At 43.0% G+C, this 25704-nt stretch overlaps 1 protein-coding gene across 10 annotated transcripts in view; it reads right to left on the bottom strand.

The window, feature by feature from the left end:
- The window catches only part of RGS6 (regulator of G protein signaling 6), a gene marked incomplete at both ends in the record, with an annotated part of 422024 nt that overhangs the window by 70587 nt on the left and 325733 nt on the right, over positions 1-25704 (bottom strand). For all 10 annotated transcript variants that reach the window (XM_084240513.1, XM_084240516.1, XM_084240518.1 and 7 more), the window contains 6 exons: positions 499-580; positions 3046-3122; positions 6074-6138; positions 11368-11419; positions 12687-12793; positions 15673-15723. In XM_084240513.1, the coding sequence (XP_084096639.1) occupies positions 499-580; positions 3046-3122; positions 6074-6138; positions 11368-11419; positions 12687-12793; positions 15673-15723 (434 nt within the window). The remainder of the gene's footprint in view (positions 1-498; positions 581-3045; positions 3123-6073; positions 6139-11367; positions 11420-12686; positions 12794-15672; positions 15724-25704) is intronic.

Raw genomic sequence — 25704 nt, 5'->3', positions numbered from 1 at the left:
AATAGAAACAAAGTTATGTACTAATCTGTTTATACAAATATTGTGTCCAGAGCTCACAGGCATCTAACTCTCATTCTCCAAGGAGCAATGGTTCAATATTGGCTAGTCCAATGTTCATGGAGATGTTCTAGATATAACAACTGAGAAGAATGAGAATAGGCTGCATTTGAAAGAGAATATTCTAAGATTTTGAACAGAATGTCAGGAAAAATGGAAACTGTTTATTTGGGGAATGACAACTTCTAAGGTCCAAAGGTCCCAGGTGGAATTCTCAGAGTGCCCCTTATACTGATTCCATGTTTTCATGGAAGGATAATTTTTAAAATGTGGTACTGACATGCATTCTGGAAAATCTATTGAAATTATATGAATGAGTGGCAAAAGCAATTTCACAAAGCTTAGCAATTTTAAGAATGAGACACCTTGTGGCAAAAAGCAGTCTTTTAAGTGGAAGAAGGAGGAAAATAAAGAGAGTGGAGAGCCAAGCAGTTTTCTCACCACTGGCCTGTGGACATCCCAAAAGGCCCGCTCTTGACTATCCAAAATTTTCCTTTCTGTCTTGTCCTTTTTCCGATCAATCCTGAAAGAGTAAAGAAAGGAAATCAGAGGCTTTTGTATTTGGCACTTCCTCCTGATGTTTGCCCCAGCTCTCTGCTCCTGTTTCTAGAAGTTCAGTGCAAACAGGGACATGGTACCTACGCGGTCTCTGCTCTCTGCACAGTTGTAAATATGATGTTAACTCCCTGTAGGGGAACCTCAAGTCTGTACCTTTGTTTTAGGTACTTATGCTTTCGGCTAGATGTCAAACTACTGTAGGTATGTGATGAATGTGGTGGGTCTAAGCATGCACACATGCAACTGTCCACTTGAATGATTAGGATCTGGATGATTAAGGACTTAATTATCCATGGACCCACCCCCATCCAAGTGGATACCGCATATACAAATTATAGCAAAGAATCTAACCACAGGCTTGAGGTGTGTCATCTTAAATTTGAAAGTTTAGATTCAGAGACAGTAGAAATGTCTTCAAAATTCTGCAATTATGTGTTTGGAAAGTCGCTTAAACCATCTGGCTTTCAAAAAGCAGAGTAATAGCCCTAATATGTGAGAAGATCCAGAAGGCAAATATCAGTGGCCTCAGCTGGGAAGATACAAATTACAAAGGGGGAGTGACAGGCGACAATGCCAGATTTTTAATGTTCTGATCGGGAGCATAGACAAGAGATCTTTTAAAAAGTCTGCATTGCTTTATATTATCCTTCTAAGTAAAATGTAACTGAGATTAATTGTATTGTAACTTCTGTTACTTGGTTCTCTTGGGAGCACTTTAGTTTACTGGACTGAAACAAACCCATAATCACCCAGTGATTCTTGTGATAATTACTGTGTACTTAAATGTTCCAAATTATAATGTAATCACAGAGTTAATCAAAAAAGTTAATCGAGAAATACCACATATGTGCAAAGTGACAATTTCCCCTTCTTTGATAACATGTGACCCTAGTTGGTCCTGAAAGTATAAATTAGCATTCCTCTTTGCTTCCTGGTGGCTCCTGAGGATGCAGGCTCAATGCTGCTTCCTTCTCACCCACTTTCTCTTTCCTTCAGCGTTAGGGTCCTGGTATAGCTCAGCACCCAGTGCCTTGCTCTGGAGTTGCTGGGAGCATTGGGGGAGTCAGCAGGCCACTCACATCATGGGGGGTATGTCAGAAAGCAAGGCTGAGGTTGCAAAGGGAAGATGAGAGCAATGTCACCACTGGCACAAGGCTAGGTCATTTCCAGCTGTGACCACACCTAGTGCCAAGGCTCCCCCACACTGCCTGAGACTGGTGGCTACAATGCTGCCCAGGGTGTGCTGGAGGAGGGGGTGCTTAAGGTCAGCGCCAGACACAGTGGGTACCCAGAGGAAAAGTTCTCGCCTGCTCCCAGCTCAGCATCCCAATTCCCCCAACCCATTTCTTTTTTTTCTTCTTTTTTTTAAGTACTCAACAGATAGTATTTTTAAAAAATATTTTATTTTATATAATTCTTACATCATTTTTCATCTTTGTACAATATATGCATTTTCCAACCCATTTCTGTTAACAATCCCAGCCAAACCAGAGGAAAGGTCGAGAGGACCCAGACTGAGCAAGTCCATTTCCCAGAATTAAAAGGATCTGGTTGACATCATGGGTGTAATCTTGGGGACATCTTTCCTCACTTTTCATGTTTCTGTGGTAAAGAAGGAATTTTTGCTATACTCTGCAGGAGGGAAAAATACACTCCAACTTTTCTCCTCCTTTTATCTCTGGTTCTCCAGAAGAGGAAGAGAGACACAGCTTATTGGCAGATTTAAAAGAAGAAATCAAGAAGCTCAGATGGATTCTTTTTGGATCCTTCTGGGTCAGACTATTCTCTGCATGTAGTAAATTTAAAGGGGTCAACTTTGCCCTGGTTGGGGGTGGGGGGTGGTGGTGTACTGCAGATGCTCAGCTTTGTCTGGGATGGGTAAGTTTAGTTCCACAGTAAAGATCTGTGGTCACAGATCCAAAATCAAGTCCTATAATTTAGCTTTTATGAGAAATTAGCTGACATTTTGGGCTCCAAATGTCTGACATCTGTGCTATTTTTTTTTTTGATTCTGAACCCTTTCCCAGGGGAGAAAGAGGGGGGCTGAGATGTTGGCCTCCCCATAACTTCAACATATTTTCCATTGAAGACAAACTCTCTAGACCTACAGATCAAGTAGGCCAGATGCTTTCTAGCCTCCTAGCACAGAAAAACAACTGTCAATCTCTTTGGGAAGTAGGTGTATCTTCTTATAACCAGCGTTTGGAGGCATGCCATTGCCTACTGGAATATAGACTTTAGAAATTATTTTAGAGTACCATTGGTTGCAAAGATAAAATTTATCCATCCTGACCTTAATTTTTGCTCTCATGCGAGATTAGAGTGTCTAGCCATGGCTGACCTGGTGTGGGAGAACACCCCACTTTCACACCACCTCCAAAATTTTCTTTTTGCAAGAAAAGTTCATGCAACCTTGTGAAGTTCACCTACTTTACTTGTGCTTCTGCTTGCATAAAGATGAATTCCCACTTCCTTGCAAAGGCCCTCTGGAGTCTTGCTAAGTTTTCCTAATGAGAAATGAAAATCCAAGAGAAGGTATTAATCATTGCAGGTTGCACATTGATACCCATGCTTATTACAAGGCAGCCATCTATTTTGGTTACTCTCAACAAAACAGCAGGGCCTCACTTGCAACCCACTGGACATGAACCCTATTTGACTTTGTACCAAACAGTGCTGTGCTGTACAGAGCAGAACTATTAATATTCATTTACATAGCCATTCAGTCTGAAGTCTCTGTGACTTACCTGATTCCTCTAGTATGTGTTTTACAAGAACACAACTCACACAACACTTTTCCTGGGGACTGAAGAGAGGGAGGATGGTTTGTGGCTACTCATGCAGGATTTGGGGAAGGGATGGAAGCGGGGGGTGGATTGCAACCTGTTGGACAGCTCAGAGAGCAAAACCAAGAATGCATTTCCTAAGGCTCGCCTTTCAACAGGAAGCTGGGAAGGTGGCAGGAAAGGAGAACCAAAAGGCCCTGGCCCTTGAAAGTCAGATTTGAAAGTGGAAAAAAGGGAGAGCCTATGTTTGTGGTGTTCATGAAAGGAACCCCCAAAAACGGAAAGAAAGAAAAGTCACCTGAGTTGCCTTTACAGGTAGAAGGGCACACACTTTCCTCTGAGGCTGTTGACTTGCCTAGAAGCAAGGTGGGACAACGAGCGGGGGTATTTGACAGCCCCCTAATGATCAACCTAATTCTGATGGAATGCAAGGCTGGAGCCCTCATTCTGCTATGTATTTTCATAGAGCTTATGCCAACACTAATTGATTACTCTCATTAGTGGATTATTAATATAAAAGGAGCCTCCCTGGGCAATCACTGCATGTAAACTCAGTTATCACCAAGGTTTGGTGTATGAGTACCATAAGCCCTACTCCTTTGATTCTTCCACTGTTCACAAGAAGCCAAGAGTGTAACGTCTGAATGTCAGTCAATCGGGGGAGAGGAGTTAATACATTATGACACAGCCAGGTCACTGTTATGACCTGGCAGCCACTAACTATAGTAAATCAGATTCTTAGCACTGACATAGAAAGTGTCTCAATGCACTTAGAATATATGATTTTAGAAACAGACGACTTACACAATGACGTGCATGGTATGATCGACATTTTTGGAAAAGAAAAAAATGTATGTATGGAAGAAAGCTTAGTGAAGAGCGATTGCAGGTTATTTTCTTTGCTGTTCAAATATTTTTCCAAAAGGGATATATAATCAGGAAAGATAATAAAATTATGAAATCTAAAAAGAAAATGTTTTAGTTTCTAACCACCTTTAGGCAGAACTTCAACCCCGAAGAGGATTTTAATGCCTTTCTTTACAACCACCAAAGCACAACACTAAGGCAAGAGAAGAGAAAATCCAACAAAACACACCAGGAGCTGTGCTGTCTTGCTTTTGTTTAGGACTTTTTCTAGAACATGGAAAATGTGGGGAAGAGAGACACAGGGTAGAGGGGTGCATGCTTCGGCGCTAGGGCCCTTCCTGGCAGTCGTGTCAGGGAAGTGATGTAGGCAAGTCAGAGTTAAAGCATTTTGCATAAAATGCATGAAATAAGAAGGGGGTTTTCTGACAGAGGGGTGGCTGTGGGTATATGGGAACAGATGTGGGCAGGGACTGGGTGCCCAGTATGTTCAGAGTTGCAGAACAGCCATCCTAGGGTTTTCATGGGAAGATTATGTTCCAACATATTTTTGTTTAATGATCCCTGTTGATAGGCAAACTTAAGCCAGGTTCCCAAGTTCTGGGTGAATTCCTGCACTGCCTCCCCCTCTACAATTTCCCCCACTCACAGATCCTCTGATGCCAGTGGGGAGGGCCATGCCCAGGTTCAGGTCCTGCCCACTGATGACATGCACGTTCCCCTTGGGGAGTGAACAGGGGAGTGAGGGCGCAGTTGGGTTGGTTAACTTGGGCAGAGGCACCCTAGATGACCAGGTATGATGGAGTGCAGCCTGTTTGTTTTGGAAGACTAGTGCAGTGACAGTGGGGGAACATTAGAAGGCGGGAGGGTTATGATGGGTCTGCTAATGCTGGTTATCCAGGAAAGGCTCTTCACTGCCCTTAATGCTGCCTTTCCTCCTAGCTGCCGCCCCTCCATCATGTCATTACTTGGCAGCACCCCCTCTGGAGGATACGTGAAAGTCTACTCAATTTCCCTAATTCTCCATGACCCACATAAGGTTTAGTATGGGGGAAAGATGCTGACACCAAAAACATGAATGTTAAAAAGTTATCTGTGAGTTTTAGTTTTCTTGTGTTGGCTCTGTTAGATGGGAATAGATCTGAGCATGGCAGGGCTTCAATTTTTTGTAAGGACTCACATATTATGAAAGGAGGAGGAAGAAAGCTGGGAAAGTAGATACTTCATATGATATACACCTTACGTGACCTTCTGATTGATTTTTGATATCAGATTCTGTGAATGCTGCCAACCACAGAGGAGTTGGATAGAAAGATGCAATTTTTACTTTTAAATTATCATGTGGTAACTACTTTTTTTCCTTTTTGGTCTTAAGTATAGATTCATATAATCACTCCCACAATCAGGATACAGAACAGTTCCATCACCCCCAAAGTTCCTTTGTGTTATCTCTTTACAGACACAACCTACACTATTCATAACTCTTGGCAACCACTGATTTGTTTTCCCTCATAACAAAGTTGTTATTCAAAAACCTCATATAAATGGGGTTATAAAGATTGTAATCTTTTGAGACTGGCTTCTTTTATTTAATATAATATCACTGATAGTCATTCAAGTGGTTGTGTGTATTAATAACACTTTCCCCTTCACAGCAGAGTAGTATTCTAGTATATGGATGTAATGGGTTTATTTAACTATTTATCGGTTAAAGTGCATTTAGGTTGGTTTTAGCATTTGGTTATCACACAAAAAACTGCTATTTTTACTTTTTTCCCACACTTGTCCTCCAAAATAATCATACTTACTGCTTCATAATCTGCTAGTTCCAGCCTTGCTTTATTCTGCATTGTCCTCTTACAGAGATAGATGGCTGAGGAAAGAAGAGAAAATTATAACAAACACAAAACCAGAAGTGTGGTGGGATTGTGAACTCAGCCATGTGTCCGTCCGTCCATCCATCCTTTCCTCTATGCCTAGCACTCTGCTGTGAAGAATATGCTCCAATGTGGAAGCCACAACATCTGACCCTAGGAATCTTTCTTTGGTCAGGATAAGATGAAGACCTCATCTTCCCATCCATGCTTTCTTCCTCCTCACTCTGCTTGACCCCAAACATCTTCTGTGCAGGTTCATACATATGACCAAGTTACCCCTCCTTAAACGCCCTGAACTGACTTTTCAGTCACCTCAGAAGAATGGTCACGCTCTTTGGGATGGCATGTTTGGTTCTTTATGATCCTGTCTCTGGTTATCTCGTCAACCTCTTCCCTCCCTTCCTCAGGCTACCAAACTGCTTTTAGTTCTACTCTTCCTCTGTGTACATGTAGCAGCCTGGAAGGCCTTTCTCTCTTCTTTCTTCTTTCCCTTTATCTGGTAAACTCCTACTAACCTTTGAAGACTTGGCCCAGTGTTCTAGAAAGCACTAATGCATCCACAACCATGGAAACTAATTCCAGGGCACTGCAATCCTGGACTTATTAAACTGTCCCCTGCTCTAGGATGAAGGCTTTTCAGGGGCAGAGGCTGTGTGTGTCCTATCAGCCTGAATCCCTGCACTGAGCACCATTACCTGGTCTGCCAGGTGGAGACAATTTAAGTCTCTCTTCCCAAGCTAAAGATGGGTGCTAGGCCCTCAGTTTCCAGGGCATTCTTCCTCAGGCCTGGACTTCATCACTCCTTCACCCTACTTCAGTATCCCTCTTCTTCTCCAGTGCTGACCAGAATGTTCAGGGAAGACAAGGAAGACAACAGATGAATGATATGAATGAATAACAGAATGACCGGGAGGGAAGGTCAGAGAGGACCTGTGGCCAACCTGTCATTTGACAACTTAATTATGCCAGGAGATCTAGCCAACTCCATGCTGGATCAACCAAGCCCCACCATGTGGGCTGAAAATGTCCTGATGGCAGCCGGCATCCGGTGGAGGCTTGTGGCGACCAGCCCACTCTGGTGTTTCCACACTTCTGCTCTCACCAGTTGAGCTGTATGTGGACAAGAGCTGTGTTTGTTCTAAAATCTACTGACATCAGGCATACCTGATATTTTAATAATATTCATGAAATATTAGATAGGCCAATGAAATGAATGTGAAGAGAGAGCATGTTGTTGTTACTATGAAAATCCAGTTGAATGGTTTGGAACAACGTGGCAAAGGAGAGTTGGTTAAGATAATTGCTAATGAAAGTACGCAAGTGAGGTAACTGAAGAAATGGGACAAATGTAATAAAAATCTAGCAGAGGTCAATGCATAGCCTGCTTCAAAGGTGTTTTTAAATTCCTGATGCACTTTAAAGATACTAAAACTGAATGAACTATCTATCTGTCTATCTATCTATCTATCTATCTATCTATCTATCTATCTATCTATCTATCTATCTATCTATCTATCTATCTCAGTAACACTGTATATGCTTTAGGAGACCAGATTTACACCTCAGATGTATGTGATCACATCACCTCCATCACTGAAGCACCCATAAACTAATGGGTCCCCTCCCTGCTTTGTTCCCAGCCCTATCTACCCCCCTCCAGTAGCCTCAATTCTGCACCCATATCTCTAGTATTTGTTTTGGTTTAGTTTTGTTTCCCTATAGTCCACATATGAGTGAAATCATCTTCTATTTGTCTTTCTCCTTCTGATTTATTTAACTTAGCATAACACTTGATAGTTTATTTCAAATATGGTTTGTTTAAGAAAGAGACTCAAATTATTGAGACACATTCATAAAGCATCTTTGGTCCCACCTCAAAAGGCTGTTGAAGGAAAGTTTCTTTATATATCTTACATTATTACAAAGTGTTTAAGGTAGGGAAGTATCACTTTTTATGATTCTCCAATTACCAACTTTGCAATGGATGAGGCAGCTACAGCTGTCCATTGTGCTGGACAAAGGGGGTTCTGCTTAATTACAGGGTGCCTCCTTTGGTCTCCAGGACCACTGTCTAGGCACCTGAGCAGGCAGTTTGGCTCATCACCAGCCCCATCTGGCACAGGACACTGGAAAAGGCTGCCCCAGACACAATCTTATATAAAATTTAGGAAAGTCTAACCCAGTTCTGGACCAGGGCTTTGTTTAAGCAAAATCACCCTGAGACATTTTCAACCCATCTTGGTCAAAATGGGCTGGAAATCAAATGACATAATTACATACATGAATGCAAAGCTGGCACCTCTCTCTCTGACCAGCACTTATAGGGTAACAGACTTTTGGCTACTTCCCCTTGACTAATGTCACACCTTAGGATGTCTGTCCCTGCTTCTTGGGAGAAAGATATAACTGCTGAGGAGGGCTTTTCTTAGCACAAACCTTTTACATCTAACTAACAATGGCCGATCTAAGAGTGCATACCTAGGGAACTTGTGTCATGCTCAGATGTTGGTTTTTCTTGGATATTTGATTTCTCATTGAAAACACTTTGTTTCCTTGTCTTCATCCCTGGTATTCCCACCTCATGGCATCACTTGAATGACCCACTGCCACCTCAACAACTTGCATTTCACCATGACAAAACAGAAAACAAAGAAATTTTATAAAGTGAATGGGTCATCATGTACTACATGTTAAATGTTTAATTAAATGTCAAAACATATATTGACCTTATCCTATTTCAATACGCTTAAAAAACTGACTTCCTTCCAAACTTTTGCCTTTGCTAATGACATCATTTTTTACCTCCATCTCTTAACAAGGGAACATAAAAGCCACATGTTTCTCTATTTTTCTCATGCCTCTAATTGCTTTCTAGAATAACAGGACTTTAGAAAAGGAAGTAACCTTGGAAACCATCAAGACCCATCATTGACAGATGGCAAAGTGAAAGGTCAAGAGAAATGAAGTGATTTACCTACAGGCTAGTTAGCGGTAGAGGTGGAATTAGAATTGAGGTCTAGTTCAGAGCTTTTTCCACTATGACATTCACTTCCCCACTTATTCATTCATTTATTCATTCATTCAATGATTAAAAAATGTACTGAATGACTCTTATGTGCCAACAGCACTATTTTAGGTGCCAGGGAAATCACTGTGATAGCAGTTCCCTTACATGGAGATCACTGAATGTCAGTCTCTTTCTAGACACTTTCAAAATATTCACTTACTTAACCTTCATTGTGACCCTATGAGGTGGGTTCTGTTTGTTAATATCTTTACTATATAGATGAGGGAACTTTTTTCTAGGTCATTCCCCATTGTTGGAGGGCCCACCACTCCATAAAATTGTTGAATCCATTCTGAATGGACTACATTACCTGGAAAAATGTTGTTTTCCTCATTTACAAGAGCACTTGAACATTCCTACATGAAGTCTTTTAAAAAATAAATCTACCTTCCCAATCTATTCAACATCCTCAAATAGTCTTCATTAGCACAAATCCTTTGAATACCAAGATCACACTCCTCACCATCCTCTTCTTGCCCCCACTGTACTGTCTCCCCCAGCCTAGAATGGTGGGTGAGCAAACCAGTGACTTGCCTCTGTAACAGCTGTTGATGGGGGGTGGGTGATCAGTAAATGCTTGTTGAATGAATGAAAGTTCTTGGTTCTTCATCAACCTAAGTCATACCTGATCATACCTACTCTCAGCTCCAAGTTCACTCCTTTCTGGCAAGGGAGCCACTGCAGAACCAATAATATCAAATATTATCTTAGTAGTAGTAATACTAATCACTACCCCAGTTCTGAATGACCCCTTACTATCTGCTACGCACCAACTTCAGATGCATTTCATTTCATTCTAACTTCAGGAGAGGAGTACTGCTATTATTATTATTATGCTTTCAATAGGAGATTTCCAAGACACAGAGAGGTTAAGTAACTGTCCAAGGTCACACAGCTTGTGGAGCTAGTTGATCATGGGGCCACTGTGTTGAGTTCTCTCTTTGTGAATACTTACTGATTTGGTGGTTAAAATAGTTCTTTTGCATCCTACACTTGAACTTCTCCATCTAATTTACCAAAATTGAGAAAGGAATTCAGAAGAATTTTGTTTTAATGAGCGCCTGATAGAAATTGTTATTTTATCTCTGTTCAGGCTACAAACTAAAATGATGAGAAGGAAAAATCTTGCAAAGAAAGGGAAGTAATACCCAGTTATATGAGTGTAAGATGACCTAAACTTTGTGCATTTATATTCAGATAAATATTTTAATCTTACTTGGGCCCACTTTATGGGCCCAAGTAGGATATCTGGGTATCTGGTACTACCACAAACACCACCCTTTACATTGCCTGGGAAGATACTGGTTTTCACATTTAAAAGGGCACCTGCCTGCTGCCTGGAACTGAGTTATGATTATTCAAATTCTGAGCTGGGTTTTCCTGAGTGGTGTATCAGCCCCAGGAGCACTTGTTTTATGAACAGCCAAATGTGGCTCCTATTCTGAGCCAGAAACTTTTCTGTGTCCACTTATCACATCACTGAGGGCACAGTACAGTTCCAGAGGGAGGAACCGTGGTGTCTGCAGATAGCAGATGAGACAACAGAGGAGCTGCCCTTGCCTTTGGAAACACAACAACGGTAGCCTTATTAGGCTTGTCCACTTCCATCCTCAAGACCACTCCAATTGCTGCCTCTCCCTCACTCAAATGCGTGATCCAGAGGGCGCAACTTATCTCACAGATCTCCCGGACAGGCTCCCCTGAATGTCCACCAGGTGCAGGCCTGTCTTCCTCTCACTGCAGTGGCCCCTGTAGGATCACAAATGATCCTACAAAGAACCTGGGACAAAGCCGTGGATCTCACTGGGTGTCCCAGTGTCAAAAAGAGCACTGTGGACTGCACAGCAGCTGAGTCAGTGAGCAGGATGCTGTGCAAAGGTTTGAATCATTGTCTTATAATATTGCCATGGTTCCACAGAATGAGCATATCAGGCAACCTTGATAGAAGTTTTTTGCCCTTCCGACAGCTCTATCTTTCAGTGTGGGCTGCCTTTGTTCATTAGGTAAGATAAGAAGTTTATTAGCTGTCAACAGTATGAGAAAACCTAAGCAGGATAAAGGCCCTCTTCCCTATGCTCTGTGGTCACTAGACACCAAGCACTTGTCTTATGCACTCCTAGGAGTAACATAAAGTGTGGGTTGTGGTTTCACTGCTCACCATAGTCAGTATTTTCAGGTTCCCAGCAGTTTGAAGGCCAAAAGTATGGGGCCTGCAAAAAAGCACAGGTGTCAGGACTCATGTGGGCCAGCAATTGCCCTCCCTCATACCCAGTGAGGACCCCTCCCTATGCCAAGCTCTGTTTCATTTCCTTTTCGCTGACACCATATCCCAATTATCTCCAGTTCTGTAGCTGAGCCCAATCAACATTTTAATCTAGGAGCTAGGTAGTAAAATCCATGTAAGCAAAATAAACACAAGAATAAAAAGTTTACAGAAAAAAAATTTCTTATCCCATGACAGTGGGAGTCTAACTATAGATGTTAGGCTGGTACAGTTTATATAAGTGCTAACTTCTTTTTATCCCTTTGTTTGTTATGGACTGAGTTGTGTCCCCTCCCCTCCAATTCATATATTGAAGCCCTAACTCTCCAGAGCATTTTGTTAGGAGTTAGGAAGTAAGAAGGTTAAATGAGGTCATAAGGATGGGGCCTTAATCTAAAAGGATTAGTGTCCTTGTGAGAGGAAATGTCAGAGCTTGCACTGTGTCTCTGGTGCTCCCTTCTTCCCTTCCTCTCTCTTCTCTACTTGACCATAGAGGTCACAAGCAAGAGGAGGCCATGTGCAAATGAGGACGAGAACTCTCCCCACAAACTGAACTCTGCTGGAAGCTTGACCTTGGACTTCCAGCCTTTAGAATCATGAAGAATAAACTTTTGTTGTTTGAGCCCTCAGAAGATTAAGAGCCTCTTTGACCCCATCCGAAGAACACACACAAACCTTTTGGTTTTGACCTTGACATGCCCTTTAGTATCTGCCCCTGTGCCCTCTAGGATAGGATCTGAGAAAAGGAGTGGAAAGTGGGTGGGAATTCCAGTTTCGTGGTTAGTGAATAAACTTCACACCTGGAAGGCAGCATGATTTAGTAGAAAGATCAAGGACTTCATCAGCAGGACCACCTATGTTCAAATCAAAGCTGCCTCCTAGATTGACCAAGGGCCCTATTAATTCTCCAGCACCTCACTTTTCTCTTTGGTAAAATGGGTGATATTTATTCCCCCAAAGTTTGACCTTTAGAATAAATGAGGAAATAGGTATAAAGTGTCAAAAAAAAAAGTAGGTTCCCTTGGAGAGCCATGTGCTGTTATTTGGTGGAACCAGAAATGGCCCAGACCAAAGTCTGCGTGGTTTTCCCAGCATTAGTGAGAGGTAAGATTGCTTCCTTAAAAGTCCTTAACTTTTTTTATGTAGCTCTAAACTGAGATCAGCTGATGATGAAAATAAAATGTTCTTTAGGAGGACGAGTCTAGCAGGCCTACCTGGAAACGATAAAAGGTGCCATCATCCTTCATGCTGAGAACATGGTCCGAGATTGGGAAGATGTAGCCCTGGGCAGCTATCAGGCTTCCCACATGTATTGCTTCAACTGCAGGGACAGGGAAGAAGGGAGACATGATTAGGAAGCTGTCAGAACACAGATCTACTTAGCTGAAATGTAAGTGGGGAGAGTATAAAGGCAACCAGAAGTCAACTGCCATCACCCTCAGTCAACTCCCATCACCCCTAGTCATCTGCCATCACCCCCAGTCAACTGCAGTTAGGATGTGAATTCACTGGGCTGGAGGGAGACGCCAGTGGTTGAGAGAGGCAGTCATGTGTTTGGGCTTCTCTGGATTCTAGCTCTGAGAGTCTGACATTGTTTAAACCCTTTGTCAAGTCTTTCAGAAGAAAGTCTAGCTTCATGGTCAAGAGACTAGTTTGGCATAGATAAACCTGTACTTAATTGAGATATTTCACAGTTACCAGTGTCTGTATAGAGTAAGTATTTGATAAGTACAGGCAGCCTTGATTCGTATTTTTTTCCATCATTTTTATCATCCCCAGTCATGAGCACGGAGCCTCACATTGCTTTTCTGGTAAGACAGTTCCACCACCGATGTGAACGGTGTTCCACTTCTTTTTTGGACATGAGGTAAGATCTCATTTTTTTGGCCATGGTATAAAAAAATAGGTGTAATGGAAATGGAAATATTGATATTTTTGTCACAATCAACATATTGCTTTGTAATGTTAAAACCAGTCATAAATAGATTCACATAAATAGTTGAACATTTATATTTATTTTGAGCAGAGCTAAGGAAAAAAATATAAAAGTATTCTACTGGTAAAAACTGAATTTTGGGCATGGAAGCTGTTGATATGAGAGGAGTCTCAGGTTGGGGAGGCTCTAGGAGTTAATACTTTTGTTGATTTTATATTTTGAAATCATGATTAAAATTCAAATTCAAATAACTGAAATTTTAAAGTGACTTGCTTTGGTTTTACTTGCAAATGTTTCCAGAGGTTGCAAATCATCCAAGCATTTGTTCATTAAGAATCACCCATCCTCCCTCAGAAGGAGCATGGACACTGGGAAGTGGTAACTGGAATAATGGAGAAACAGTTCATTCCTGTCCTTATGACCAGTTTGCTCTTCAGAGTCTGTTCAAGAACCACAGATCCAGTAAAAAGGGAAGGTTTCTCACCCTCAGCTGCTCCTTCTCCAGGAAAGGAAGAACAAAGTCCAGTGCAGCGGCGACTTGGACACCACACATCCCGGAGCTAGAACTTTTGATTCATCCTAAGAGCTTTTGACTAGAAATGGGGCAGATGTTGGCCATGCCTGGCTTCCCAGGGTCTTGGTTTGCCATATTTCTGCCCTTCTGGTCCAAGCTGGTGAATTGTTCTTAACTCCTCCCGCTCAACGACTTCTCAGAAGCCCAAATAGATCTCAACATCTCAAGGTCCTTTCAAGGGCATCAAAGAATAACAAAGCTTCAAAGATACTACCCTCATCATTCAGAACCTTCACAGAGGCTTCTCCTATCAGGGCCAGAGGATTCCTGGACCTATGTACTTCTCCCTAGCTGGTTCAGGGTCCTCAATATACAACTGCTACTCCTACTACCACCTCCTCCACCACCAATGATGAAAGTAAAATATATATCAGAAACACAATGTTTATTTTAGAAGAGCAAAGAAACCAGTGCACTTGGAAGAGAAAGCCATGAAGAAGATCGTTCCAGAGTTTAGCTTCAAAAGAAATGTTGACCTTAAATGCTTGTAACTAAACTCATAGAGACTTACACAGTCCAGAGTTTACTACTGGACAATCAGAAGTTCAGGATGCATACGAGAAACACCGAGAGCAGTGGATATGGATTTTTTCCTTATGAGGATAAGCATTCATAGCTTCCCCCTTGGATTAAGAACTTGACCAGAATTAAGAATTGTCACTAGCTATGAGAGTAGCTATTAATCAAGAAGTGAAAGGGCTAGTGTTTTTTCCACAGGGCTAGTGCCTGATTTCCTGGCACTCCTATCTCTGGCAGCTATATTTAATTGAACTCCATGTAAATTGTTCTGTTTCATAGTCTACAGTCTATTAGGAGCATCAGATTAAAATACATACAGGAATGCCTGAGTTGACATATCGACCCTAGCAGGAATCACAGCTGAAGGTCAGACAGCCAGAATGGGTATCAGAAAGTATCTTCAAAAAGCATAGCATTTGGAGGTCATTTAATCTGGGGCAAGTAGATCCAAGAACATCAGATTACGTTAGTGGATATTTATAAATATGACCTTTAAGCATCAAGAATACTTAAGACAGGGGGTGGATAATAATTTCAGAGAAGTATTAACTAACAACACAGACATAATGAGTTTTACTTATCTAGAATTTTCATTTTTTTCTGGAAACCCCTCCCCCCCCCTTTCCAATTATGCTATGAAAACAATTTTTTTACTACTAGTTTCTGGTGGGAGGACAGATTTGGAAACTGCTTTATTAGCCAGGGTTTTGTTGTTGTTTTTCTGGTAAGGTTTCCCTAATTGAAATGAACAATTAAAGTTGGAAAAAAAATCATTCCTGTACTTCTTGCAGAAGCAGAAAACAGAAGGAGTCTTAGCAAATAATTAAACATCTTAATTGTGGATCAGCAATCTAATTTTAAGAGCTGGCTCTGGAAGACTGTTCTGTGGCAGCACTACAACTTATCTTTAATTGCTGTGGCGAAGGAAAATTCATCTCATTTCACATGTTATTGTATTGAGCTCCCTGGCATTCTAAATAGTTGTTCATTTCCTCAAAGGATGATTTAAGTTTAAAGATAGGTATTCAGTGGAGAAAATAAATTAATTTTATTTGTAAATGGAGTTATCCCACATCTTGGAATTCATATTTATAAGCCAGTTCCCAGGTGGGTAGAAGAAACTATTTTGGGGCTTGGGTATGGGGTAAAGTCAAGGTCAAGGGTAAGGTACCTGGGTCCTCAATGGAAAGATTCTTCATGAGCCACTGCACAATGTCAGTACCTGCAACGATAGAGCAATATCCATTGAAGACTCAGGGAAGTTTAACCCTGTGGCAGAAGAAACATGTTTACCCAAGAGACTCCCCATTAATAAATGCACATACAGAGAGGTGATAATATCGACGATTTTCCATTCTAAACAACCCTTTCCACCCATTGGTATACTTTCATCATCACAATCTCATACTTCCCCCCCAAATCCACTTCTGGTGACTCAGGATGACCTGCTCTCTGTACTTCCAGGGAGTGCCTGCAAAGGAGTTGCTGTGAGTACAGATTTGATGAGTTTCTCAGACAGGACAGGTGAAGTTTTATCACACTGGCCCCCAGGCCACTTCCTGAGAGAGCAGCCTTTTCAGCTCCTCACTCTTACTGACAAGGGCTGAGCAACACGGAAAGCTGACGGGTTCTGAAAAATAGCTCTAATTTCTTCTGACAAGGGCCCGCCCTGAAAGAAAGTGCCCCTGTGCCATGGGAGAAACTTCGATGTGTTTCTCAAGACCACTTTCCTCTATTTCCTGGGTCACAGCAAGATGACATCTCCAGATTCTTCTGCAGTTGGGTGTAGACTGACAATGACAGTTGAGTTCTGACAGTGGAATGTGGGTAGAAATGACATTAATTCCCGAACCAGAATCATAACAACTCCCATGTGATAACCCCTCCCCAAACATCCTTTCATTTTCCATTTGCTGGCTGAATGGTGAGGGTGCCAGGGGAGGGCAGAGTCACAATATGGAAGGAGACTAGGCAATGACCATGAAGATGGATGGCCATTTTGGGCTCTGACCTGACTGTAAGTTTGCCATGGTGATGCCCAGAAGTTTGGGGTCTATTTGTTTTGGTAGCATCACCTTTTTTGTTTTATTTTATTAAATTTTTAAAAAAGATTTATTTATGCATACAAGAACTGGGGTATAGGTCAGAGGTGTGGGTGGTGAGAGGATTCACCAGAGACAGAGTCGGGGACAGAACAGGCAGAATGACTGAAATACACTGCTGAGGGGAGCAGCAGGTGAGACAGGAGAGGTCTGCTGCGCCATGTGGGTTGCAGCCTGGCAGGGATCAAATTCGTGCTTTAGTAGCTGCAGATAGCTTCATAGGCTGCATCTTAACCCCTTGCATGGAGGCGGGCAAGGGAGGTCCCCAGTATTATCTTTTTTAAAAGAAATATTATTCTTTCTACTTGAGGTAATAGTGGTTTACAGCACTGAATGAATTTCAGGTGGACCCTCACACCTCAGCAGCTATATATGCCATATTATACCTACCACCAAAAGTTTAGTTTCCATCCAACAACAAATCATATTCGTTTTCCTGTCTCCCCAAGCCCCCATATAATTCTGTTGTTAGAATCTAAGGGTTTGTGGGTTTGTTTTTATTTTTCATTTATTCATTTGCTTTGTTTCTTTACATACACATGAGTGAAATCATATGGTAATTGTGTATTTGTTTTTCTCCTTTGGACTTATTCTGTTTAGCATAATCCCCTCAAGGTCCATCCATGTTGTCACAAGTGGCAAGATTCCATCTTCTTTTAAATAATTGAATAGTATCCTATAGAGTATATATACCATATTTTCTTTGTCCACTTATTTGTTGATGGATAATTAGCATTATCTTAACTAATTTGAAATCCCAAAGGGTAGAAGGGACTTTTAAAGCTTACTTACCCCAACCTTACCAATGCACACAACCCCTGGGACAAGAAGTGCCTGATCTCCATTTAGAAAAACCTCAGCATTTGGTATTTTTTTCTTTCTGGTTTATTTTACTGAGCATGATCCCTTCCAGCTCCATCCATGTTGCTACAAATTGCATGAATTTATCTTTTTTTGATAGCTGAGTAATATTCCATTGTGTATATATACCACATCTTCTTGATCCTGTCATCTATTTGGGGGCATTTGTGTTGCTTCCATAGCTTACCTATTGTAAATAGTGCTGCTATAAACATAGGGGTGCAGGTGCCCTTTTGAATTAATGTTTTTGTGGAATTCACAAATCCCCGATTCTAGCCTGTTCCAGCTAAATTGTCTTTGGTCTCTCTGACCAGAAATTTGCCCCTCTCTGACTTCCACTCTTAGGCCTTAGCCTTTCCTTCTGATTACAGAAAAATGAACCCAGACAGTCTTGCTCTGTGAGTTAATTCTTCAAATATTTGGGCAGTCCATCCAATACACTGCCAACTTTCTCCTGAGTTTTCCTCCCTCCTGGTGAAACACAACTGAATTTCTCAGCAGTTTCCTTGTGTGACACAACCTTGAGTCTCTCCATCTTGGTCACATTTCTCTGAATATGTTCTCACTTGTATGACTCCCTTTGGAAATGTTGGGCACCTAGAACCTATGTTCTTTGGGCAGCACATTTTACAAGGAGTGGAAGAGCCCAAATTTCTGGAAGGTTCGGAACTTCTCACCTACCCACTACTCAAAGATCTCACTTTAAATGCCTCTGTCATATGACCCAGCAATCCTACCTCAAGTTATCTGCCCCCCAAAATACAAAAACACTAATTCAAAAGGAAACCTGCTCTCCCATGTTTATAGCAGCACTATGCACAATAGCCAAGCTATAGAAACAACCTAAATGTCCCAGAACAGATGAGTGGGTCAAGAAGATGTGGATGTTTTTCTGAGTGATCAAAAAAACAAAATAAACTCGTGTCATTTGCAGCAAAATGGATGGAGCTGGAAGGGATTATGCTAAGTGAAATAAGCCAGGGTGAGAAACATAAATACCAAGAGGTGTCACTTATACAAGGAATACAGAGAAAACAAAGGGTCAGACAAAGTCAAACTTTAAAACCAACCCTTGAAAGCTGAGCATAGAACCACAGCTTTCAGAGGGGGAAGGGGAAGAATAAGAATGTGGGGCAGGAGTGGGTATGGAGAGCACAGTGGACTTCGGTGGAAGCATGTGGGTGTTTTGGTGGTGGGAGAGCTGCAGTGACTACACCGAGGCGGGAATCCTATACTGTCAAAATTCTGGAACAATGTAACTTCAATAACAATAGATTAAAAAAACAAATCTCACTTCAAACCCCCACAGACCTTCAAAGGTGAGTTTGCCATCGCAGCATGGACTGTTCAACGGAAAAGAACCTGAAAGAGGCAACATTTCTACGTGTGAGTCATGGGTCTGAGCTTACAGCTCTCCTGGGATAGATTCCCAGCTTGCAGACTGGACGGCCAGCAGAGGGGCTTAATGAATATGGCCCTTTTTCCGGGAAGAAAGTTTCCCAGAAATCTGACTAGTGGCCAGAAATGAGACCAGCTCAGGCCTCTGCCGGTCATTTGGCTCCTCTCTGGCGCCTGGAAGTGAATGCAGCCGCAAGGTAGGCTGCCAGGGCCTGTCCCAGTCGGCCCTTTCTGCCCCCTGGCCCCCCTCCCCAGGACTAGCCTCTGCTGACTATGCCCTGCAAACTCCACTCATTGCAGCCTCAAAGGCATGGCTGCTAAGCTTTCCCTGCTCCTGCTCCCGGATGGCGTCAATGAGCTAAACTTTGGATCACAAACACTCCTATTCACTCCCCTGCTTTGAGAGGGAGCAGGAGTTAGTCTGTGTGTGTTTGTGCGTGTGTGTCGATTTCCTCCAAATTATACAAGTTCAACATTTGTCCTAGGAAATAAGGAACAAAGCAGAAATCAAATAAGAACTATAATCCCAAGTTGGGGGTGGGGGAGAGACTCTAACCTGCTTTTTCCTCAAAAGAAAAATAGTTCTTTTTTGTGGGTTGCCTAGAAACTGAGAGGCTTCCAGCATCAGCAACAGCTCTCCCCCGGGCAGGCGGATTATCTTTCTGCTGAGCTTGCTGAACCATTATTTATCACCTGCCAAGATTGATTACTCACCCTGGGACAATGACAGCCCTTCCTTTCCCCTGTTAATTACTGTCATCATTAATATCCATGTCACTAATTAGTATTCATTCACATTGAAACTCCTTCCTTGCTATCATATCCGCTCCCCCCCTGCAGCCCACCCCAGCCTTCGACACCATTGTTTGCTTTTCTACCCCCTTTTGGCTTTATACACTCAGAGTCCAGCCTAATTGTTCTCCCTCAGTCCACCAGGCCCCAGTTTGCATTCACAGCTAAAGGATCACATTCTAAGCACTTGTGTGTGTGTGTGTGTGTGTGTGTAAATAAGAGAAAGCCACAAAAGCCCCTCGCCTTCCCTCCCAGCACTGTGGAAACTCATCTGGGTTGCAGTTGCTGGTCCCCGGTGCAGCCTCCATGACGGTCACTGCTCAGAAGGCGGCTGGCGTGACTGTCCTCAGGCCCTGGTGAGGGCTGACCCGCCACCCTTGGCTGCCCCAGGCCACTGCCCTCCATCTGGCCCATCCCTCACGTGCCATGGGCTCTGCTTCAGCAAACACCACCATGCCTAGGGGCTGGCGGTCATCCCTGCTCTTGGGCAGGGGGTACTGAGCCAGGTGAGTGGTAGGAGGGAAAGCACAGCATGTTCAGCCCAGGAAGAAGTAGGGCAGGGAAGTCTGTCATAATATTATGTCCTTTAAAAGACTGATAATTATTACACTATAGCATCAGGCAAGATAATAGATACAACCATGCGGAGAAAGCATTTTAAATCTTTTCTTTCTTCTCTTTTAATCCCTCTTTCTGCCCTCCCACTAACTTCCAAACATTCTTTCCTTCCTATTCTAGAAAGAATTTGAAGTAGAATATTTTCTTGTTCTATCTAAAATGAACTGGTATCTTTTGTGACCACTATTGGATTCTAGTTGGTTAAGCTGCCCTGCCAAGGACTTTAAGGCAGTATGAAAACAGTAGGAAGGAGTGCAGATAGGTATCTTTTATTTTTTTATTTTATTTTATTTTTTTTTTTTGAGGCCAACTTATCAATGTATATTTTAACTGTTAACTTTAGGGCCTCCCTGGTGGCCTAGGGGTTAAGTCTCAGTGCTATCACCACTATGACATGAGTATGATCCCCAGCCAGGGACCTAATCCACATGGTACACAGAACTCTCCTTATTCATCCGCTGCTCCCCTCAGCAGTGTATTTCAGTAAATCCGCCTGTTCTGCCCCCCACTCTGTCTCTAGTGAATCCTCTAACCTCCTATACCTCTGGTCTACACTCCAGTTCTTCTATGCCAAAAAAAAAAAAAAAATTAAACTGCTAACTTTGGGATATCTTGGGGAGCAGGATGGTGTCCATTATGGGAAATTTTTATTCTTTACCTTTCTTATAATTTGAAGCTCACTGATTCTTTAGATCACTACATAAAAATTAATATATTTCTTTTGCACTGAGATAAATACTTTTTTATTTTAAAGAGCAGAGAGGGAACAATTGGCCTTTGAGACTCAAGTGGAGAGAGTATGGGGAATAGGATTGCAGTCGCAAAGCATGGAGGTAGAGGAGAATTGAGTGGCCTCCTTCTGCCCCCAGGCATTGGCCTTTTCTGTTCCCCAGGGAGAGAGCAGGGAGGAATGAACACAGCATCACACAGTTGTCTTTTCCCTGAGGAGTGGAAATGATCGATCATGGGCCTCAAACTGCTTGCTCCCTCTGGTTACCTGCCTGGCCCCAGAGCCTCAGGTGGCCTTTGGGGGTGCCAATGACTGCTCACACATCCTCCTGGACCAGGGCTGGGAACAGTGTCTTCCCTTGTGCTTACTTACTTAGGTAGAGTGAAACTCAGTGACCTCTTCCTGGTGACGTTCCAGCTGACATGACCTCTGGATCAATGAAAACTGGATTTGTGTAAGTTAGTAAGGATTGCTAATATTTGGGGACTTCCATTCCTGGTTTAGGGGGAACCCTTACTGAAGGGTTTTATTTTGGATTTTGCCTTCAGGTGTTTTAAGCATCCCCAAAGATTTATCATCTAACATGAGTACCTGGAACTCCCTCTCAAGTAAGTCAGAACTTGAGCAGACCCTATGATGAACACCCCCCCCCCACTGTACCATTCTGAGTCCCAATGAGATAATGCAAACTTAGACTGGTTCCAGTGAACTACAAATTTCAAATGGCCTGAAACATGGTAGTTTACATATCATAGTACTGATAACTGAAATGATTGATAACTTAATTACCAATCCTTGTTGCTGGAGAAAGACATTTCCTTTTGAGTAAACTGGTTTGGGAATCCCACCGGAGATACGATGGTTCCACCACGAGTGTGCTCCCAGCATTCCTAGGTCAAGGTTATAACTTGGTTTCCCACTGGATTCTCACGTACCTGCCTCTATCTCTGTTGCCCCGGTGGGTAGAGTGGGTGGCTGCCTGCCACCTTGTCACAGCGTGGGTGCCACAGACAGGCCAATGCCCATGAGAGGGGAGCAACATTGCCAGGTGCCCATTGTGAACCAGGGCAGAGCTGGGTACTTCACCCTGTTATCACACATCATCTTAACACTTACTGTGTAAAATATGATAACCATTACGCTTATTTTAAAGACCAGGTGAAGACCACATGTAACAAAGTCAAGGCTGGATTCCAGGCAATCTCAAGCCAAATGTTATTTCTACTACAGCAGTCTGTCTCCCTTATCGTGGGACAAGTTTCCAGATCATCTACAGAAGAACAATTGGAAAAGTGATATTCTGAACTCAATTATATTGCCTAAAGCTGACATTCATTTAGTGTTAATAATAATTACTACTATCATTAGCTATTTGAGCTAACAATGTATTGACCACTTCTAGTGTCCTGGCTTTGGAAAGATCCTATTGACTATAATCATCCTATGATGTAAATAGATTATGATTAGCTCCATTTTGCAGACAAATTGAGGGACACTCTAAGCAGAGCATTTTAGTGGCCTTTTTGAGTAATATTGTTTGGTTAATGGGTTTCAATTTTTCCCAAGGACAAATTTCCATGGCAAATAAAACAGTTACATACTTGCTTACCAAGTACATGAAGCAATAAAGCAGTGTTTGTAATGTTGGACTTCAGTTCAGCTCCTGCGATGTGACTTGCACATTGTGTGACCTGGGCAAGCCCCTCAACCTCCCCCGCCCCTCATGGGCCATTTCCTCATGGGCCAATGGGGAGGGGGGAAATACCGCCTGTTTACATGATAAAGTAAGATCATCCAGACAACACCTTGTCCACAAAGGCTGGTACATGGTTTTGCGCCTGTTAATTATCAGGTCACCTAGATACTCTGTGCCTTCATTTCCTCACATGAAAATAAGGACAATATTAATAAGACCTGTTGCATAGGTCCTGTGGGCTTACAAACATGTTATGTGTGCAATGCTGGAACAGAGCCCGGTGGCGTCCATGTTTTAGGGACCTCATATTGGATTCAAGTGTCTAAGTTGACTGCCTTGTTGGGAAAAACAGGAGTAATGGAGAATTTTTGTGTTATTTGCCTGCTTTTTCAGTTTTAGGCCTTAGAGTATCTCAAAATGTTTCCTTATGCTTTTAGGTAGGAGTCTGCAGAGTGTAGCTTGCTGAGTGGAAGAAGCAGCAAGGGGGGCAGTTGCCTCCTTGAGATAGTGGACCCTGCCTGGCAGCCTTTCTGACCTGCTACTGGCAACTGTTTCCAAGTTATTGCTGTTTTTCCCAGCCACGCAGATGACTCGATTAGACACCTGTCTCTAATATGAGATTTTCCGCCCTGCTCTTCCAGATGTACATTTCCCAGAGAGCAAAGGCAGCAGGCAAAACAGGATCCCTCACCCCACTGTCACTCAGGCAAATGTAATGGACTGAGTATGGTTCTGTTTCTATGTGGTTCCAACCATGCCTATATTCTATTCTCCCTCCCTTTTTTCTACTGCATACTACCTTTCCCTTCTTAGAATACACCCCAGGGTCTTTGCACGTGCTATTCCCTGGGCCAATAATGCCCTCCCCTTTCTCCACTCCACTTTTGCCTCTGGCTGACTCTTGGAAAGACTCCAGATCAAAGTCCTTTGACTTTCACTGATAGAGGATGGGACTCCTTTTCTCTGGAGTGATATTGGTTTGGAATTAGACATTCATGACGTGATTATTTCACCAGTTACCGTCTCCCCCTATGTATTAGTTTCTGGGTCTTACCATAAAAAAGTGCCACAAACTGAGCAGTTTAAACAACAGAAATGTATTGTCTCACAGTTCCGAAGGCCTGAGATGAAGGTGTTGCTGAGATTGGTTCACCTGAGGCCATAAGGGAGCATCTGTGCCATGCCTTTTAGCCTCTGGTGGTTTGCTGGCAGCCTGGAGTTCCTTGGCTAGGAGAAGCACCATCCCCTCTGCTGTCTTCATTTTCACATGGCCTCTCCCTGCATGTGTGGGTCAGGGTTCAAATTTCCCTTTTAATAAGAACACTGGCACATTAGATGTGGGTCCACCCCAACTACCTCATTGTAACTTATTAGATCTGCAACAATCTTCTTTCCAAATAAGGTTACACATTCATGGTACTGGAGGTCACGATCTCAACATGATTTTTTGGAAAGACATAATTCAACCCATAACACCTCCGAAATGACAGCTGAGAGAGAGCAGGACTCTGCTAGGTGGTCTAGCTCCAGCACCAAGCAAAGACCTGGCACAGAATTAGCATGCAGCGGGTATCGATTGACCAACGGTCATTTAAATACACATCATAGCATACACACACACACACCCAAAGGCACATATTCATTACATGGCAAGAGATTCTCTGCTCTTGTGACCATGGGCAGGCATTTTGAAACCACTGCTTCTGATGAAAGAGTCAGGACTTTCCATCCATGGCCATCAATTTCTTTCAAAAATCACACCTTTCCTTAAAAAAACAAATCTCAACAAGTGAATGTTTCGAAAATGTATGGCAGTCAATCAAAGCTCCCTGCTTCTCCTTGTTCTACTCTGGCCATTGTTTGAGGAGGGCAGGAGGAGGGAAGGTGGCCTATTACTCTCTTCTTTGGTCCAGAAGAGTGTCCTTGTCCTCCTGCCACCTCCCAGCCTGTCACTGCTCCTCACTCGCTTGGCATCTGGACTGCAGAGTTGAAGCTGGCTTTGCCTGGCTCTGATCCAGTGGGTGATTGTTCTCGCTGTCACAGGGAAGCTTCTGCATCCATCTGACTTGGTTTTGAACAGGTTGGAGGAGTTAATCCTGATGTAGCAGATATGACTTGGACCCCAGTGAAACAGGAGAATCGCCTCTGTACCCTGTCTTAAACCAGGGCCTACCAGGGCCATCTGCCTGAGGTCTTCTTCCAGACAAAATCAGGGTGGCAACTTCCATGGGCACGGGGTAACTGTGCCCCTCAGTGACTCATGGCCAGCATAATAGGAAAGACAATCAGCTTTCTGGAAACCCCAGTGGGCCTTCACCCCAGCAGCCCTAGCCTCCCCTGCTCAGACGCTGCACTTTCCCATTCTCTGAAATTTAAAGCTTCCCTGTGCATTATGAAAAATAATAGGGGGCAGGAGACCAGATGAGGTTATTACCAACTCATAAATCAGCCGGGAGGCTCTGAGGGCTGTGGCGAGGTGTCTGAGATGGGTTCTCTGGTTTGTTATCTCACCCGAGCCCCCAAGATTGATTCACAACCTCATAACCCTCATGCGTTCGAATCCCAAGTCTTATATCTAATTGTCAGCTGCAGAGTACATGATTTGCAAGAGGATGCAGGCCGTGGCAGACGTAGGGGTGGAGGAGAGATTAGTTTTGTCAATCAAAAGCATCCAGGATGAGGTGGTGTGCGCTTGGGATTTAGCTCAACAATCAGCTTATTAAAGGGATGGCTGAATATGGCTGCTGTGATTGGGTCTCAATGCAGGGAAACGGCTGTTGGTGGTCGCTGTGGGGATAGCCTCTGTTCCCCGAGGCTGGCTGTGCTGAGGACCGCCTTCCACACCATCCAAGGGCAGAAATGAAAACCAGTGAGCAGAGCTGTGGCTTTGGGGGAGAAGTGAGCTCATGCCAGGTGTCTAAAACACCCACCAGGGACCAGTATAGGTGTTTTAAGCGTTTGCAGGGCTGGTGGGGGGCCAGTCCTGGAAGGCATCGGGGGCTCTGT

The sequence above is a fragment of the Talpa europaea genome (genome assembly GCF_964194135.1).
Source record: "Talpa europaea genome assembly, chromosome: 8".
NCBI classification, from domain to species: domain Eukaryota; kingdom Metazoa; phylum Chordata; class Mammalia; order Eulipotyphla; family Talpidae; genus Talpa; species Talpa europaea.
The sequence above is the reverse complement of the archived record's forward strand: the minus strand, read 5'-3'. Positions and strand labels throughout refer to the sequence as shown.